The 17,169-nt window shown below is 44.3% G+C and overlaps 1 protein-coding gene across 1 annotated transcript in view; it reads left to right on the top strand.

The window, feature by feature from the left end:
* USP13 (ubiquitin specific peptidase 13) overlaps positions 1-17,169 on the top strand; it is a 109,525-nt gene that overhangs the window by 86,775 nt on the left and 5,581 nt on the right. Inside the window, exons 16-19 of the mRNA XM_075004700.1 lie at positions 3,392-3,418; positions 8,061-8,204; positions 8,919-9,085; positions 10,781-10,943. Of these exons, the coding sequence (XP_074860801.1) occupies positions 3,392-3,418; positions 8,061-8,204; positions 8,919-9,085; positions 10,781-10,943 (501 nt within the window). The remainder of the gene's footprint in view (positions 1-3,391; positions 3,419-8,060; positions 8,205-8,918; positions 9,086-10,780; positions 10,944-17,169) is intronic.

The raw sequence follows: 17,169 nt of genomic DNA on the forward strand, positions 1-17,169 counted from the left end.
GCAACAAAATGGCCAATGAAATTAAATGCAGATAAATGTAAAGTAATGCACACTGGAAAAAATAACCCCAAATATACATACTATATGATGGGGGCTAATTTAGCGACAGCTAATCAGGAAAGAGATCTTGGAGTCATCATGGATACTTCTCTGAAAACATCCATGCAGTGTGCAGCAGCAGTCAAAAAGCAAACAGGATGTCAGGAGTCATTAAGAAAGGGGTAGAGAATAAGACAGAATATTTTATTGCCCTTATATAAAACCATGGTATGCCCACATCTTGAATACTGCATACAGATGTTGTCACCTCATCTCAAAAAAAAATATATATATATATTGGCATTAGAAAAGGTTCAGAAAAGGGCAACTAAAATGATTGTGGGTTTGGAACAGGTCCCCTATGAGGAGAGATTAAAGAGACTAGGACTTTTCATTTTAGAAAAGAGGCGACTAAGCAGGGATTTGAAAGAGGTATATAAAATTATGAGTGGTGTGGAGAAAGTGAACAAGGAAAACTTATGTACTTGTTCCCATAATATAAGAACTAGGGGACACCAAATAAAGTTAATGGGCAGCAGGTTTAAAACAAATAAAAGGAAATTCTTCACACAGCACATAGTCAAAATGTGGAACTCCTTGTCAGAGGAGGCTGTGAAGACTATAAAAGACTATAAAAGGCTTTAAAAAAGGCTAGATAAATTCATGGAGGTTAGGTCCATTAATGGCTATTAGCCAGGATGGGTAAAGAATGGTGTCCCTAGGCTCCATTTGTCAGAGGCTGGAGGTGGATGGCAGGATTACTGTTCGGTTCACTCCCTCTGGGGCGTCTGATATTGGCCACTGATGCAGTATGGCTATTCTTATGTTCTTATGGCTGTGGCTGGATCATCATCATCATCATCATCTGTTTGCTCTCTGGTGCACAAGGCCAGATCTTTGCCCACAGCAGGCCAAAGTCAAACAATAAGGTTGTTGTCTTGGCATCATCTTATCCAGTCCCAGCATGCTCTGATAGCTTGTATTTGACCAAATGTTAGTGGTGTACTTGAAGGGAAACAGTGCACTTCTTTACACCATGTTCGTTAGTTGACAGTACAACTGTGTTTAACGCAAAAAGGCTATGTAGATTAACAGATTCCAAGACTAGAAGGGAGCATTGTGAAAAACTAATCTGACCTTCTTTCTAAACCCTGAAAGATGACACTCAGTGTCCCTCCATAAAGTGTCTGAAAGTCTGCCATCTGCTCTTTGTAAAGAACAAGAATTACTGTTTATTATTTGTATTGCAGTACACCAAGGAGACGCAGTCACAGGTTAAGACTCAGTTGTACTTAACACCAGTGTTCTCCCTAATTTTTTTCATACATGGGCAGAATACATTTTATTATGTGCAAAAAGGCATGCATGGATGTGCACCACCAGGAGAAACGTGCTGCAGGCTGTAGGCACTCTGCTAATCAGCTGGACAGCACCTGAATCTCTCCTGGGTGGCCGCCCAAGTGGTCAGCTTACAGGAAACACTGTTAGACACTGCTACAGATTTTTAACACAAAGTGATTTTTTTTAAATGATTTACATCTAGATCAAGTCAGTCCAGTAAAAGCAATACTAGAGCATGCTTTCACCCCACTTCATCCTGACAGTGAAATGTTGTATAGCTAGTAAATTCACTTCATTATCCTGTGACCTTAGACACAGATTATTGACATTTGCTTTATGATGACTTGTGTTTTGGTCTTTTAAATATTTAATGTGTACTAAAAGGGAGGATACTACTCACATTACTGGATTGATTCCTTTATTTACATGGATCCTAATAGTGCTGTTGCTGCAGTGAGCTTTCCAAATATAGAACTACTCCAATCTCTAAACTGTATTTAATTGTCAGAGTAGGAGCTACAGGAATACACAGACTGACAGTGATTTCAATTTTGTTTCTCCTTTCCAGACTATTCCCCATGGTTTACTATGGCTTTCTGGGCCTCCTTGAAATGTGCATGGTAAAGGCTTAATTAGGAAGCTTACCTTTTATAAGTGAAAATAAAACTGGCAGCTTCTGCTGCCTCACTTCATCGATGGTCTCCCTGCTTCATGGCCTCTTTCTAGGAGGTCCACTTACAGATTCAGCTACAAGAAACATTGCATTCTAATGAAATAAGCAACTTGCCAAAATTGCTGGAAGAGGGGCTCTCTCAGTCTTATTATGGCTAGTTTGTACATGCCTTTCTATATGTAATATGCACCTCAGGTATACCTGACTAACCCCTCTATCCAGCTATCACTATTTGGCCAGTTTCTTGTAGCTGCAATCCACTGGTCAGTGTGTGTGTGTGTGAAACATGTAGTTCTATCACCAGTGTGTTGTCTAAGGTGCGTTGTCAAATAAGCATCAAAGAACAAATGGGCTTTGAAGAGAGCTATGAGAGGGATAAGGGTTACTACACTTGTGGCTATGTCCAAAAAAGGAGTAGGTGCTGAAATAGGAATTGTTAATCACTTCTGACTTCAACACAAGTAGAACTTCTCAGTGTGTCCACTACCTTATCTTGTTAGTCTTCTGCCCTTTCTCTTCCAGCCTCTGGCTATACATAAAGAATCCGCTAACCATGCCCATGCAGTAATGTCTGGGTGTCTTATACAGTAAACTCTGTTTTAATCGGTGTGCAAATAACCAGAGTTCTCAATTAACCAGCATTCCAGCCCATGTATGAGCATCCAACAGCTCCTCTGCTCTCCCTCCCAGTGCCTGCCACACACAGTAGCTCACTGCGCGATATGGCGCCCTGCCCAGAGCAGCGCACAGCACAGCCACACATGAACTGGGCAGAGTGGCTCCCTGTGCGGCACAGTGCCACTGTCCAGAGCAGCTTGCAGCTTGCGCAAGTCACCCAGAGTGGCTCCCCATGTGACAGAGAACCTGGTGCAGAGCACTTGGCAGAGGGCCCCACCTAGAGTGTCTTGCAGTGTGGCAGTGCAATCTGTCCAGATAGGATCCTCGCACTGCATGGCGCCCTGCCCAGAGCATATTGGAATATCTGACAAGCTCCTGGTCCCAGGACTGCTGGATATGAAAGAGTTTACTGTATTTTGGGGAAAGAATCAATTCCATTTGGTGATGTGACATTCACAGCATCCTGGCCTTCCATATTTAAATGGGCATAGTCCAGTAATTATCCTGTTTATTGCTGGATTACAACGTCAGTGATTCTGTACTTTATTAAGCATCAGATTATCTTTGTGACCTTCTGACAGCACGGTGCCTGCTGCCCTGAAGGCTCCAGTGATTTTTATTACCAACAAAATGAGCCCTTTTTTTCTTGCCAGTGTAGAGCTTCATTGAATGTCATGCAAACTCACTTCTTGTCCTTATTTTTTCTGCCTCAATTTCCAGATCGCAGGATGAACCATTTCTTGGAGCGTATGTATCTTACTTTTCTCCGCAGCACATTGTGCTAACATTTTGGCTGTTCAAACTCATCTACGTGCTATAGTTCAATGTATGGTAGCGCTGGCTACATAAATATGCATGGCACTTTTCTGTACGTTCATTTACTAAAATTGCAGCATTGTGCTTCTTCCAGTGTTGGCTTGCGCACATTCTGTTCCTGAAGGACTCGTAATAGCAGCATGATGCCCAACACATGAACAGCCGCTGAAGCTATAGTCATTGCTGGTGTAAAGTCTGATTTTTATAATTTGGAATGTATTCATTTTTGACAGAATCTTGGTGTAAGATATTTGAGTTGTTGTCATTTTTCAGCTTAAATCATTAATTAAATTGGAAGAGGTGCGCTGAAATTATATACATGATTTTTTATCGGTAGCTATCTAGGATAGTTTTAGACTTAAAAACTCAATTTTTAAAATCTATGAGGTGCCTGATCCAAAGTGCGTTGAAGGTCATGGAAAGACTTTCTGCTAAAGTCAATGGATAAGGCCTCAACTTAGCAGGTTTTCGGTATGTTTTGCAGAGAGATGTCATTTGGTATTCATTAAACATTGATATAGCCCGTGCAGGATTCATCTAAACTGCAAATGGGAAAGAGAATTGTGGTGCTTATTGGCACTGATCCTGCTAGATCACATTTGACATTTATAGGCCATGATGGGACCTTAAAAATTATCGTAACTGGCCGAACACCTTGGCTCACTCTGTAACATTGAGGATACACCTATATGGCTACGTCTACACGTGCAGCCAACATCGAAATAGTCTATTTCGATTAATAACGTCTACACGTCCTCCAGGGCCAGCAACGTCGATGTTCAACTTCGACGTTGCTCAGCCCAACATCGAAATAGGCGCAGCGAGGGAACGTCTACACGTCAAAGTAGCACACATCGAAATAGGGATGCCAGGCACAGCTGCAGACAGGGTCACAGGGCGGACTCAACAGCAAGCCGCTCCCTTAAAGGGCCCCTCCCAGACACAGTTGCACTAAACAACACAAGATACACAGAGCTGACAACTGGTTGCAGACCCTGTGCCTGCAGCATAGATCCCCAGCTGCCGCAGAAGCAGCCAGAAGCCCTGGGCTAAGGGCTGCTGCCCATGGTGACCATAGAGCCCCGCAGGGGCTGGAGAGAGAGCATCTCTCAACCCCCCAGCTGATGGCCGCCATGGAGGACCCAGCAATTTCGACGTTGCAGGACACGGATCGTCTACACGGTCCCTACTTCGACGTTGAACGTCGAAGTAGGGTGCTATTCCTATCTCCTCATGAGGTTAGCGACTTCGACGTCTCACCGCCTAACGTCGAAGTTAACTTCGAAGTAGCGCCCGACGCGTGTAGACGCGACGGGCGCTATTTCGAAGTTGGTGCCGCTACTTCGAAGTAGCGTGCATGTGTAGACGCAGCTTATATGAGCTGGGAGGTCTGATCTGAGTTCTAGTCCATATAGATACATCCACGCTAGCTCTGCTTGAGCTAAAAACTGCAGTGTAATGTGGATGGCAACTCTGGCCTGCTGTTAGATCACATATCCAAGCGTTAGCTTCCTGAGGGATACTAACAATAGTGATGCTTAGTAGGAACATTTCTGCAGGGATTCTCTTTAGCCTCCATATCATAGTGTCGTTCTGTGAGTATCTGTTAAAGTGCAATGCTACCTCCAAAGAGAAATGTATTATATTTATATTTGAAAAGTAGCTACAGAACAGAAGTGATATGATGAAATCACATACATGTAGAGTGTTTGCATAAAGTTGTCCCTGTGACTTATGTCCCTGAGCTTAAGTGAAATAGGAGGTCTTGAAGAAACTCTGAACAAAGTGATTATCTTATTGACATTGGTGGGAGTTTTGCTGCAGTCCTCAGAGGGGGCCAGATTGATCCTATCAGGTGTCTTTTATAATTTGCTGGTCTGGAGGATGTTAGCCAACGTCTCACTGGGCAGACAGCATGACAAACAGAATGATTTTGGAACAGAATGTCACGGGTGCTGCTTGTAATAGCAATTACTGTCAGAGAGGATGAGAGTATTAAGAATATTGAAATGTCTTCACTAAGTGTCACTGCTGCAGACAAGCTACTCATGCTCTACAATGTCAGAAATGGCAGCACTACAAAATTCACTGTTCATGCACCAACAGTGACAAATCTAGTACTCTTAAAGGCTGAAAATCTCCAAGTCCCTGGTGGGTGAATTGTTTCATATAAATGTTGCCTGTAAAGCACTTTGCAAATTACTTAGGGTCAGGCCCGCTGATGGGGGATGGAGGGAGGCAAAGGAAAAGTCCCAGCAGCCGAGAGCAGGGGCCAGCTGGTAGTCATGTGGTGGGAGAACTGGGCAGGGGTCAGTGAGCCTCAGCTTGGGTAAAGGGAGCTGCTGCTGGGGAGTGGGAGGCTAATGGTGGCTAAGGGGCTGAGGCGGTGACCAGATCTGGCAACTGAGAGTGGGCCGGAGGCCTGGAAGGGAGCATTAATCTCCTGTGGTCCAGGACCACTCGGGAGGGAGGTGTGACCTGTAATTGCCATTACACTCATCCCTCATTAAATGAGTACTTTATTTACAAGTAGTAACAGAGAGAAAGCCATGCTAGTCTATATACTATCAAAACAAAAAAGGCAGTAAAGTAGCACTTTAAAGACTAACTAAATAATTTATTAGGTGAGCTTTTGTGGGACAGACCCACTTCTGAAGATTTCTGAAGACAAACTGGTCATTATCCTAATGTGCCATAGTGTTTGTCAGATTAGTACACCTTTGCTGTCAACCTGACACAGAATTCAATCCTCTGCATGCACACTGGGCTCCTGCTGCCCAGAGAAAGCACAGCACACCAGTGCTGCACCAGAAGAGAGAACCTGTCCCATGTGACAAAGTAGCTGGTACTGGTAGAAGAAGTGGGTCTGCCCCACAAAAGCTCACATAATAAATTATTTAGTTAGTCCTTAAAGTGCTACTTTACTGCCTTTTTTGTTTTAATTTATGAGTACTTGCTTAAACAAGGGACACACATACCTCCCCTAGTTCACTCAACAAGTGAACTCCCCCTGCTAATATGAGACTTACTTCCTCCCTACGTCTCCAACCCGCTGCAGCCTGACCGCCCTGCAGACACAAAACCTCAACCCCCTGCCACTCCCCCGCACGCGAACCACTGAAACTTAAAGCCCCCGCCAGCCCTGCACTCCTGAACTGGCGAAATTTAAACCTCTGCCACCCCCGCGCACCCGAACCGTTGAAATGTAAACTCCCTGCTAACCCCATGCACCTGAACTGCTGAAACTTAACTTCCACCACCGGCCCCGTGCACTCGAACTGCCAAAATTTAAACCCTCTGCTGGCCCCGTTCACCCGAACTGCTGAAACTTAAACCCCCACCACTTGCCCCATACACCCGAACCGCTGCAGGTTTAACACCCGCCCCGCCCCACGAGCCCCACAGACCCAACTTGCAGCAGCCTGAACCCCCCCTCCACGCCCCGCGTGGACCCAACCCGCCACCATGTTTTAACCCTCCCTCCCACTCATGTCCCCAAATTGCACCCAGCCTTTAACCCCCCACAACTCAGGCTCACTTACCTTTCAAAAGCAGCACCATCTGCTGCCACTCTGAGCACTTGGAACCAATGAGAGTCTTTTAGAAGTATTTTAGTAGGAATTTAGTGTCCCTCTTATGAGTTTTCACCTACAAGCAGAAAGTTAGGAACCAATTGTGCTCATATAAGCCATGTCTACATGTGCATGCTACTTCGAAGTAGCAGCACGAACTTCGAAATAGCGCTCGTCACGGTGACACGTGTTGGGCGCTATTTCGATGTTAACATCGACGTTAGGTGGCGAGATGTCGAAGCCGCTAACCCCATGAGGGGATGGGAATAGCGCCCTACTTCGACGTTCAACGTCGAAGTAGGGACCATGTAGTCGTTGCGCGTCCTGCAACATCGAAATAGCGGGGTCCGCCATGGCGGCCATCAGCTGAGGGGTTGAGACACGCTCTCTCTCCAGCCCCTGCGGGGCTCTATGGTCACCGTGTGCAGCAGCCCTTAGCCCAGGGCTTCTGGCTGCTTCTGCGGCAGCTGGGGATCCATGCTGCATGCACAGGGTCTGCAACCAATTGTCGGCTCTGTGGATCTTGTGTTGTTTAGTGCAACTGTTTCTGGGAGGGGCCCTTTAAGGGAGCGGCTTGCTGTTGAGTCCGCCCTGTGACCCTGTCTGCAGCTGTACCTGGCACCCTTATTTCGATGTGTGCTACTTTGGCGTGTAGACGTTCCCTCACAACGCCTATTTCTATGTGGTGCTGCGCAACGTCGATGTTGAACATCGACGTTGCCAGCCCTGGAGGATGTGTAGACGTTATTCATCGAAATAGCCTATTTCGATGTCGCCACATCGAAATAAGCTACTTCGATGTAGGCTTCATGTGTAGACGTAGCCATAGTGAGGCATGAGTGTATAGCGATTTGTATAAACTTGCTTTTTATGAATGGACGATTGCTCCCTGCAGTGTTAAAACAAACCAAGTGATACACTATGTAGCATCCAAAGCAATAACAAATACTATAGAAATGGGCTTATTTTGACTTTACTTATTAGAGTATCCTCTCTCGTAGCTCCAGATATTGATGAATCTTCGGTGATGCAGCTAGCAGAGATGGGTTTTCCCTTGGAAGCATGTCGGAAAGCTGTATACCATACCGGAAACCTGGGTGCTGAAGTGGCTTTCAACTGGATCATTGCACACATGGAAGAGCCAGGTCAGTAGTGTCAAAACTGTGAATGTGGCTTCGCTCTGCTGTGCTTGTTACTTGGGTCATTCTAAATAGTAATACCTTGCAGGGCAACCTATCCTATCATATCTCTTTGAAAGCTAAAGAACACAAACTAATGTGCCATAGTGTTTGTCAGATTAGTACACCTTTGCTGTAAACCTGACACAGAATTCAATCCTCTGCATGCACGCTGGGCGCCTGTTGCCCAGAGAAAGCACAGCACACCAATGCTGCACCAGAAGAGAGAACCTGTCCCATGTGACAAAGTAGCTGGTACTGGGTAACAAAAGAGGTTCTGCAGTCCCTCGCTGCTGGCCAAAGGGTTGGAGTTGGGTATGTAGCTATATATCTACCAAGTATGGGCTGTCTAGCACTTGAATTTTCATATTGGGCCCTGGCCTGATAAACCTGGCTTCTTTGTTCCCTGGATGTATCACTGTGTAGCCTTGCTGTGTTGTGCTGCAGAGGTGCAAGCACTGAGCTTTTCCAGGCAGCATGGTGTGGAAGAATCCTTATCTATGCCTCTTGTGTGCATATTCATCTCCTTCTTTTTTGGGCCTCCTATTCCCCCTGCTGTCCAGATTCAGCCCACAGAAATAAACTTTTCACAGGTATTATTCCTATTACTGAGTTTCCATTCATTGTTTGTTTCTGTGTTGAAAGGGGTAAAAAAGTGAACTGAGTTTTTATCTTTTCCAGATTTTGCCGAGCCACTAGCTATAGCTGGCTATGGAGGAGTTGTTTCAGCTGGAGCGGCTGGTCTAGGGGCTATTGGACTAGATAACCAGCCTCCAGAAGAGATAGTAGCTCTCATCACCTCCATGGGATTCCAGAGGAATGTAGCTATTCAAGCACTGAGAGCAACAGTGAGTTTTCTGGGTGGTCAAGAGAAATGCTGGATTTTTTTTAAAAGAATGAAAAACACACATCTTCAAGGAAATGCATGAAATATGCTCCTGAAGAGATTCAAAACTTGGTGGGTGTGGGACAGCAAGTAGAATGGTTCCTGAGGCCAAGTTGGCCCCCAAGATAGGTTGCGAGAGGAGTAAGAAGCAAGGGTATATGATGAATGTTCAGTTGGATGTGACACGAAGGGGAAGGTAAGAAGAACTTCCCTCCCATTTTTGTCTGAAGAATTCTAGGTGCATGGGAGCAGGGTGCCCCGAGGTTGGAGAGTTCCACCAATTTCTTTCTTTGGTGTGTTTGTTGAAGGGTTGCAGTCCCACCGCACACGATTGTGTTCTAACAGACTGTATTTTCCAGGTATAGCAATGTTGTAGCCCTCAAAAGATACTCACCCCAAAAAAGTAAAGGTCTCTTTTTGGGTGCTGGAGAGAGGGGAGTCCTTACCTTCTTATCTGTTCCATGCCTTCCCGAAGCGTACCTCCATGTGGAATGTTCTTCTTTCTTATCTACAGTGTCATTTTTCATTATTCACTAGTATTAAAACCTCCTTTGACTGCAAAAGCTGGAGTGTACTGCCTCTTCCCAGTGATGTTGCTGGGCTCCTATCTAGTGTGATATGGAGGGGCGTGCCAAACAGCGTAGTCACTCAGCAGTGGGGGTTTCCCTTTCACATGTAATTCTGTTGCTTGCACACTATTTATGACATGAATGAAGAAACCATAGAACTAGGCCACTACCTTTCACTCTATTCTTGAACAGCTGAGCAAGCTACATACTTTTTGGGATGCTACCACAGTGCCATAGCATGCATGGGTGGCTGGCAGTAGCTGTTGAAGAACAGTGGAGTTCAGGCCTTTCCTGTATGACTTCCCACTACCTATCATTTGCATTGCCATGGTTCCTAGGATTCCCGTTCATAGACTAGGAAGCCATTGTGCTACGTCTGTACAAACACAGTCTGAAAGGCTGCTCCCATCACAGAGAGCTTCCAACCTAAGTATTGGTAGATGCTATTCTAACAAGGAGATATGTCAATCAAACTAAGAAGAGGGCAGTTACAAATGTCACTGTTAATGCATTTTGTGTGTATTGTAAACTAGTATTTTGACCTAACAGGGATCGAAAGGTTAAACTGGCTTTACTTTAAGCCATTTTTAGAACCGGAATCCCATTCCTATCCATTTTTATCCAGCATGGTTGAGGGGAGAGAGGGTGCACTGGAAATTATAGCTTCAGAAACCAAATACTTAATGCTGGCTCCAGCTAAACCATTGTGATTATTTATAGGACTGATATAGCCATTTATTATATCAAATACAACTTTAAAAGCCTGTGTGCCTAAATTAATATTGTTATCCTGTGTAATTCAGCACCGTATCATTATTGGCAGCAGCATGTGGAACACTGAGCAAAGAACCTTTCAAGCCACATGGTGCTGATAATGCTGCAGTGAATCATTTAGTACTAAATGAATCCAATTATAGTCCTAGGTCAGGAGACTTGCAGGGTCCTGGCTGAATACTCATTTTCATAGAGGCAGTGTGGATAGCTTGATTTCAGCCTTTGTTCTACTTATTAAAAGACCAGTGTTTGTGAGGGCACTACAGTATCAGTGAACATACTAATAGCTGGTGTTTTGGCCATTTGGCTGCCAGAATAATAATTTGGAGCGTGCCCTGGACTGGATCTTCAGCCACCCTGAGCCTGAGGAGGAAAGCGAGTCTGCTTCCGATGTGATGGATATGGAAAATAATGCTAATGCCAACATCCTTGCGGAGGCAGGTTCAGAAGGGCCCAGGATCAAAGATGGATCTGGAAGTAAGTTCCTGTCAAGCAGTGGCTTTAGCTGTCATGCAGCAATTTTGCAACCTCATGACTTTCTTATATATTGTACCTAGCACTCTTCCCTCTCTTGCAAAAATCAGCTTCACTGAGTGTTTGGAGTGGAGCCCAAACAATCCTGTTTTCATTCCTGCCTGTGCCACTAACTCTGTATGTGTGTGTGTGAGACAGACAGACAGACTTTGGCAAGTCATGTGACTCCTGTGTACCTCAGCCTCCCCGTGTATAAAATGAGGATGATCCCAGCTGCTCAAGGCTGTTGAGAGGCTGAAGGTTTGCAGAGTTTAGGAATCTTTGGATGAAATGTGCTATAGAACTGCACAGTATGGGGCCCCCATCTTTATTGCCAGATTATTTAGTGAGTTGCTTCTTTCTTCACTACTACTTCTGTGAGAGGAGAAGCTGTGCCCCACTTAGGCTGTGTCAACACTACAAAAATAACTTTGAAGTTGCTTACTTTGAAGTATGCAACTTTGAAGTTGAGTGTCTACATATACCCTACTTCGAAGTTAACTTCGTAGTAGCACACTCCTGGGAATGGAGTAAGGACTTCGAAGTTGGGCTCCCATGGAGTTAACTTCAAAGTAAGGGTAAATGTGTGTAGATTCTCTGCTGGCTGCTTCAATGTAGTGCCTAACTTCGAAGTTAACTTAGACATTAGTTCCTAGTGTAGACGCACCCTTAGTGTTCCTAATAATTGCTCTTAGACCCATCTACACTAAGCAAATTTAATGGCTGTACATACGATGTCTAGTATATGTCCCCAACATGGGCACAAGATATTAGCACACAGTGGGATTTACAAATATTTTGGTAAATTGTCAGATTAAACTGTGCTGCTTCAGACAGCCTGCATTAGGGGTTACAATGATGCAACTACACTGATATAGTTACTCTGATTTACATGTCCTTAAAGTAAACTGCTTTCATGGAGTATCGCCACATGAAAATCTTGTCTCCATGGTCATTCATTATCCTTGTTGAGATGCTTTGATTCAAATACTAATCTAACCATCTCTGCCTAAAATACAATTTCCTTCTTTCATTATGAGTGGAAAAATATGAAAATTCCCTAAAAGCTAACTAACCTAAGGATTCATTTCTTATTACAAACTATTTGAGCTCTAGGGCCTTCTGGTCAACATGTAATATGATAATCCATTTAATAGCAATCGTTATCCTACATATCTGTGCATTAGTTCATTGATTTCTCTAATGGTATGCTCTGCCAGAAGTAATGGAGCTAAGTAAACCACAAGATGGGGCTATTGTACAGCAGCCAAGGAATGTAAAGTAGGCAAAGAATGATCAGAAATCTAAATGCACTGGGTTACTTCAGCATAAGGGTCATCTTAGGCTAGTGAGTATCCTTTATAAAGAACTTTGGTACCATCACACTGAAACAGCAAGGTGTATGCTTGCTCCACCTGCCTCTATCGTCCACTGTAATAGCTGTACAAAACTAGTCTAAAAGCCACGTCAAATAATTATTTAATTTTGGTTCTTTGGTAGTCTTTTAAAAAGCTTGTAATAATAATTTTTAATATTACTTAACTGTAATGATTACAAATAGAGGCCAACCCCACTTATCCCAATATCTTGAGGACAGTGAATATATTTAAAGAATGGAAGTTTATAATGAAGAGCAGGAGAATTAGATCAGTGTAATCAGGCTTTGGAGGATATGACCAGTTTTGATTGTCTGAGGCTCTGATAATATACTTTGAAGCAGTTTAATGGCCCCAGCAGTCCGTCTCTGTGTTAAAACCCAAGTCATTCCCATTATCAGGCTGTTTGATCAGGGCTATACTTAGGCTTGGCAGAATTCTATTCTTTTAAAATTTCAATGGATAATTAATACTGATGGCTAAATTTAAGGCCCTCACCCCAGCTTTTGTTGATTTTAAATTTTCCCAGTGGTGGGAAATTTGGGGAGAAAGGGGCAGAGAGTAGAAAAATTATTTAATAACCATAAATGTTGGGATTCAAAGTTAAATAGTTAAAACATAAATCATCAATGACAAATCAAAATATAGGAAGTAAATGTCTTTAACTTAACAAATAGTTTTACTATTAATTTGCAGTTCACTCATAACAAATCTAATTAAAAGTCTAAATCATTGGATTGAAGTAGTAAGTTCTGAAACAGCATTTTTCTTCCCTTCATCTATTTGTAAATTTAGGTTGTGTGACAAAGTGAGTCCTATTCCTGGGCCTCTGGCCTCTGTTCAGTCCATTGGGAGCATTTAAGGGCCCTGTTGCCCTTGATGGGGTGAGAGGTGGTCTGGGGGAACCCAGCCCATGCCCACTCATGCTGGGTTCCGGCCTAGGGACCCTGTGCAGCTGCCAGTGGAAGGAACTGACTCCCTTAGCCCTTTGCACAGCAGCTGTCCTCCCTGGGCCACTTCCCCAGACAATTCCCCCTGGTACCTTCTCCAGGCCATAGCAATCACGGGTCCTCACTCTTGATCTTATAGAAGCTCCCACTCTCCCTCTGTGATCTCTGGTGTTCCTGCTGCTCTCCTCTGCTCCTCTCAAACCTGTTCTCTCTCACTGCACCTGTCTCCTTGCATCTGTCTGCTCACCTCTCACTCTCTCCCCATGCCCTTCCCACTGTGAAGGGTTTTAAAGGCCTCTTATTCGCCAAGTCATTGGGGCCAGCTGGCTTTAATTAGGCTGAGCCATCTCCCACCCAGCTGCCTGTGATTGCCCTCTAGGCCCTTCTGCTTGTTTGGGTTCCCTCTGAGGAGCCCTTCACGCTGGCCCTGCCACAGTTATCATTAATATAAATATATTTTCATCAGTTCATGTGTATATGAGTATTTATAAGTATTTAATGGTAAAATCTAATCATTCCAAGTCTAGCTATACTGTGTAGCATAAAAAATACATTGTAAGATTTCCATCTCTAGTGTACAGAAAAGCCTTTTCTTCAGTTGACCTAACAATGAACTCAACACCGTTGTCCTCTTGTTGAGAAGCCAAGCCTGTGTAGTGTGCTGGAAAGTTAAAATTCAAGGACTTCCCCAAAATGTTAATGATCATGTTTATTTAAGTAAGTGATGGGGCTAGAAAGCATAAGGACGACTCTGGGTATGTCTACACCATTAAATTAAAATGAATTTATTAAGGTTGACTTTTTAGCATCTAAATTCACAAAGTTAAAGGTGCATATCCTCATGGAGCACATGAGGTCTATGGAACACATCCCCAGTAGTTTGGCTACCTTTGACTTTAAGAACAATGCATTATATATAGACATCCCACGATTCCTGTCACCCATTTGCGTTTTGGGTTAGGCTCCTAATACCTGATGGGACAACAACATTGCAATGGGTGGTTCTGGGTAGATTTAGTTAGTCTCCCATAGAGCACCTATCTCCTCTCTCCCTCACTGCTTGGAAAGCAAACAATCTGTTTGCAACCTTTTTTCCCTGGTTTTGAGGAGTAAAGGGACTTCGAAGTACCCTGGGCACTTTTAAGTACTGGTGGGTGAGCCACGGCTAGAAGTGAGCCGGCACTTCGAAGTTTAACACTTCGAAATTGCCATTGGGGGAATTTGCTTGAGGAAGTGCTGCATAAGCACTGCATAAGTAATGGGCATATGCTAGCAGCAGTTAGGACTGTTGACAGAGTGGAACACTGATTCTGGTCCCAAAAGGCAAACACAGACTGTAGGGACCGCATAATTATGCAGTTGTGGTACAGTGACCAGTGGCCACAAAACTTTTGTATGCATAAGGCCTCTTTCATGGAACTTTGTGAATTGCTTTTCCCTGCCCTGAAGTGCAGCAATACCAGAGTAAGACCTGCTCTGACAGTTGAGAAGTGAGTGGCAATAGATCTGTGGAAATTTATAATGCCACACTGCTACTGGTCAGATAGGAATCATTTCGGAGTAGGTATATCTACAGTGGGGGCTGCTGTGATCCAGGCAGCCAGGGCAATCAATATCCTTCCGGTAGGAATGATAATGACTCTGTGAAATGTGTAGGACATAGTGGATGGCTTTGCCATGACGGTATTCCTTAAATGTGGCAGGGTGATAGATGGACTGCATACCTCTGTCTTGGCACCAGACCACTTTGCCAAAAAGTACATGAATGGCAAGGAGTACTTCTCGGTGGTGTTGCAAGAGCCATTCCACCAACATCAACGTAGAATGGTCGGGAAAGGTGCTTGATGTGTACATCTTTAGGAACTCAGGTCTCTTCTGAAACCTGCAAAATGGAACTTTCTTCCCAGACTGAAAAATTACCATTGGAGATGTAGAAATGCCAATTCAATCCTTGGGGAACCAGCCTAACCTTTACTCCCATATCTCATGAAGCTGTACGCAGGCAGTCTGCACAGCAGTAAGGATCAGTTCAGCTACAGGCTGAGCAACTGCAGAATAGTGGTAGAATGTGCCTTAGGCCATTTAAAGGGACACTTTCACTTTTATTGACTAAGTTAGACCTCAATAAAAGCACTATTCCCATTGTGGTTGCTGCTTGCTGTGTGCCCAGTAATATATGTGAAAGAAAGGTGGAAGAGTTTCTGGTGAGATTGGGGGAGAAGGGGGAGGTGAGAGGCAGATCACCTAGCAGCTAGTTATGAGTAGCCAGACACCAGGACAATAGGGAGAGCACACTGAGGTGCACTGCTAATCAGGAAAGCTTTGAAAAACAGCTTTATGAATGATCAAATGATGATGTGACAGTTATGTATGTTGCTTTTAATGATGTCTCCCCACCACTCCACTGTAAAGTACTGGCCTGTAGACCACCCACATTCTCACCCCCTCAATGGAGTTGACATAAACAATGAAGATGCCTTTCTGAAATCATACATTTTTACTTGGGAAACACAGGGAACATAGACAGAAATGGAGTTTTGGGCATGGGGAGAGTGTAAGATCAAGTAACTTCGGGCAAGTGGCTTATTACCGGCCCACTGTATATCAGTCAGAGCTGTGAGAATGAAAGCCTTCTGTTCCAGGACACATATCCAGGAATTAAGTGAAAGGCTTCCTGGGACTTTCTGTACCACTCCATAGTCTAGGGCGTCTGGAAGAGGAGGTTATGGAACTTGATGAGGACAGCAGGTAATTTATCATAGGGCGCAGGTGGAACTTTGTGCTACAGATGCTTTTCCTGCAGCTCTGTCAGGAGCCTCAAGAGTTCTGTTTTTCCCCCATGAGCCGCAACATCTCACCCTGTGTTTTAAATTCATGTTCCCTGCATGCTCCCCTCTCTTCCTGTTCAGTGTGGACGGTCCCTAACAGCATTCTCTGTGCTTTCAATTGAGCTCTACTACTGCAGGTGGATTGCATGAGCTCATTAAACATTTCATCCTGTGTACGGTTTTTTCACCTTCTGATCTGTGACGGCCAAAATGTTGGGGGGAGCAAGCAACGGCCTCATTGTTCCAGCTGAATTGTGGGGGGAAAAACAAGGGTAGATTTTAGAGAAGATACATTGTAAAACACAGAGGGTTAAGTTGTTTTTTTTTACCACAAATAAAGCACAGTGCTGCACAAAAGGCACGTATTATGTACAAGGCCAATTTTTTTCATTTTAAACTGACCACATATCAGTGCAGGTAGAACACACAGTACAACATGGGGCAGCTGAACTCAGTTTGGTGGCAGGCAACAGGTGGTTCTTGCAGTTTTGCTTCCCCTTTGAAAATATGTATGAAAGACTGCTTGCAAAGTACAGCCCAAATGACTATCTAAGCATCTGCATTTGCACAGGGGGACTGCATTTGTGAAGGGCTCTGCAAGAGTGAGGGGAACTGGGCAAGTGTATACTGTTCAGTGTGTTTGCCACCCACGCCAGCCCAGTGTCAGCAGATTGCAACTTTCCCTTCCCACAGTGACCTGTAAGGGATAGGGGGAATGAGGTGGGTGTGTAGGAGCTCACATGAGTGCAGCGCAAATCAGCACATCTGGAGACCCACTATGCTGTCTGAGCTCAGCACATACCAATAAATATGGCTGCAGTTCTCTCACAGAGGTTGCAGAAGTCAGGGATTCTGATCAGTGGTCATGGGGATGGCCCCAGGTGCTGTCCCATTGCCAGCTGCACTGGCAGTTGGTGGAATGTCTCTGGAGCCAGCTGCTCTGCTGGTCTCCGCTATATGTGAAAGAGGACACCTACAATGAATTCTTAGAACGTGTATTTTGGGATATGAAGTCTGAATCAATAACATGCTTCTC

The sequence above is a fragment of the Carettochelys insculpta genome, chromosome 10 (genome assembly GCF_033958435.1).
Source record: "Carettochelys insculpta isolate YL-2023 chromosome 10, ASM3395843v1, whole genome shotgun sequence".
NCBI classification, from domain to species: Eukaryota; Metazoa; Chordata; order Testudines; family Carettochelyidae; genus Carettochelys; species Carettochelys insculpta.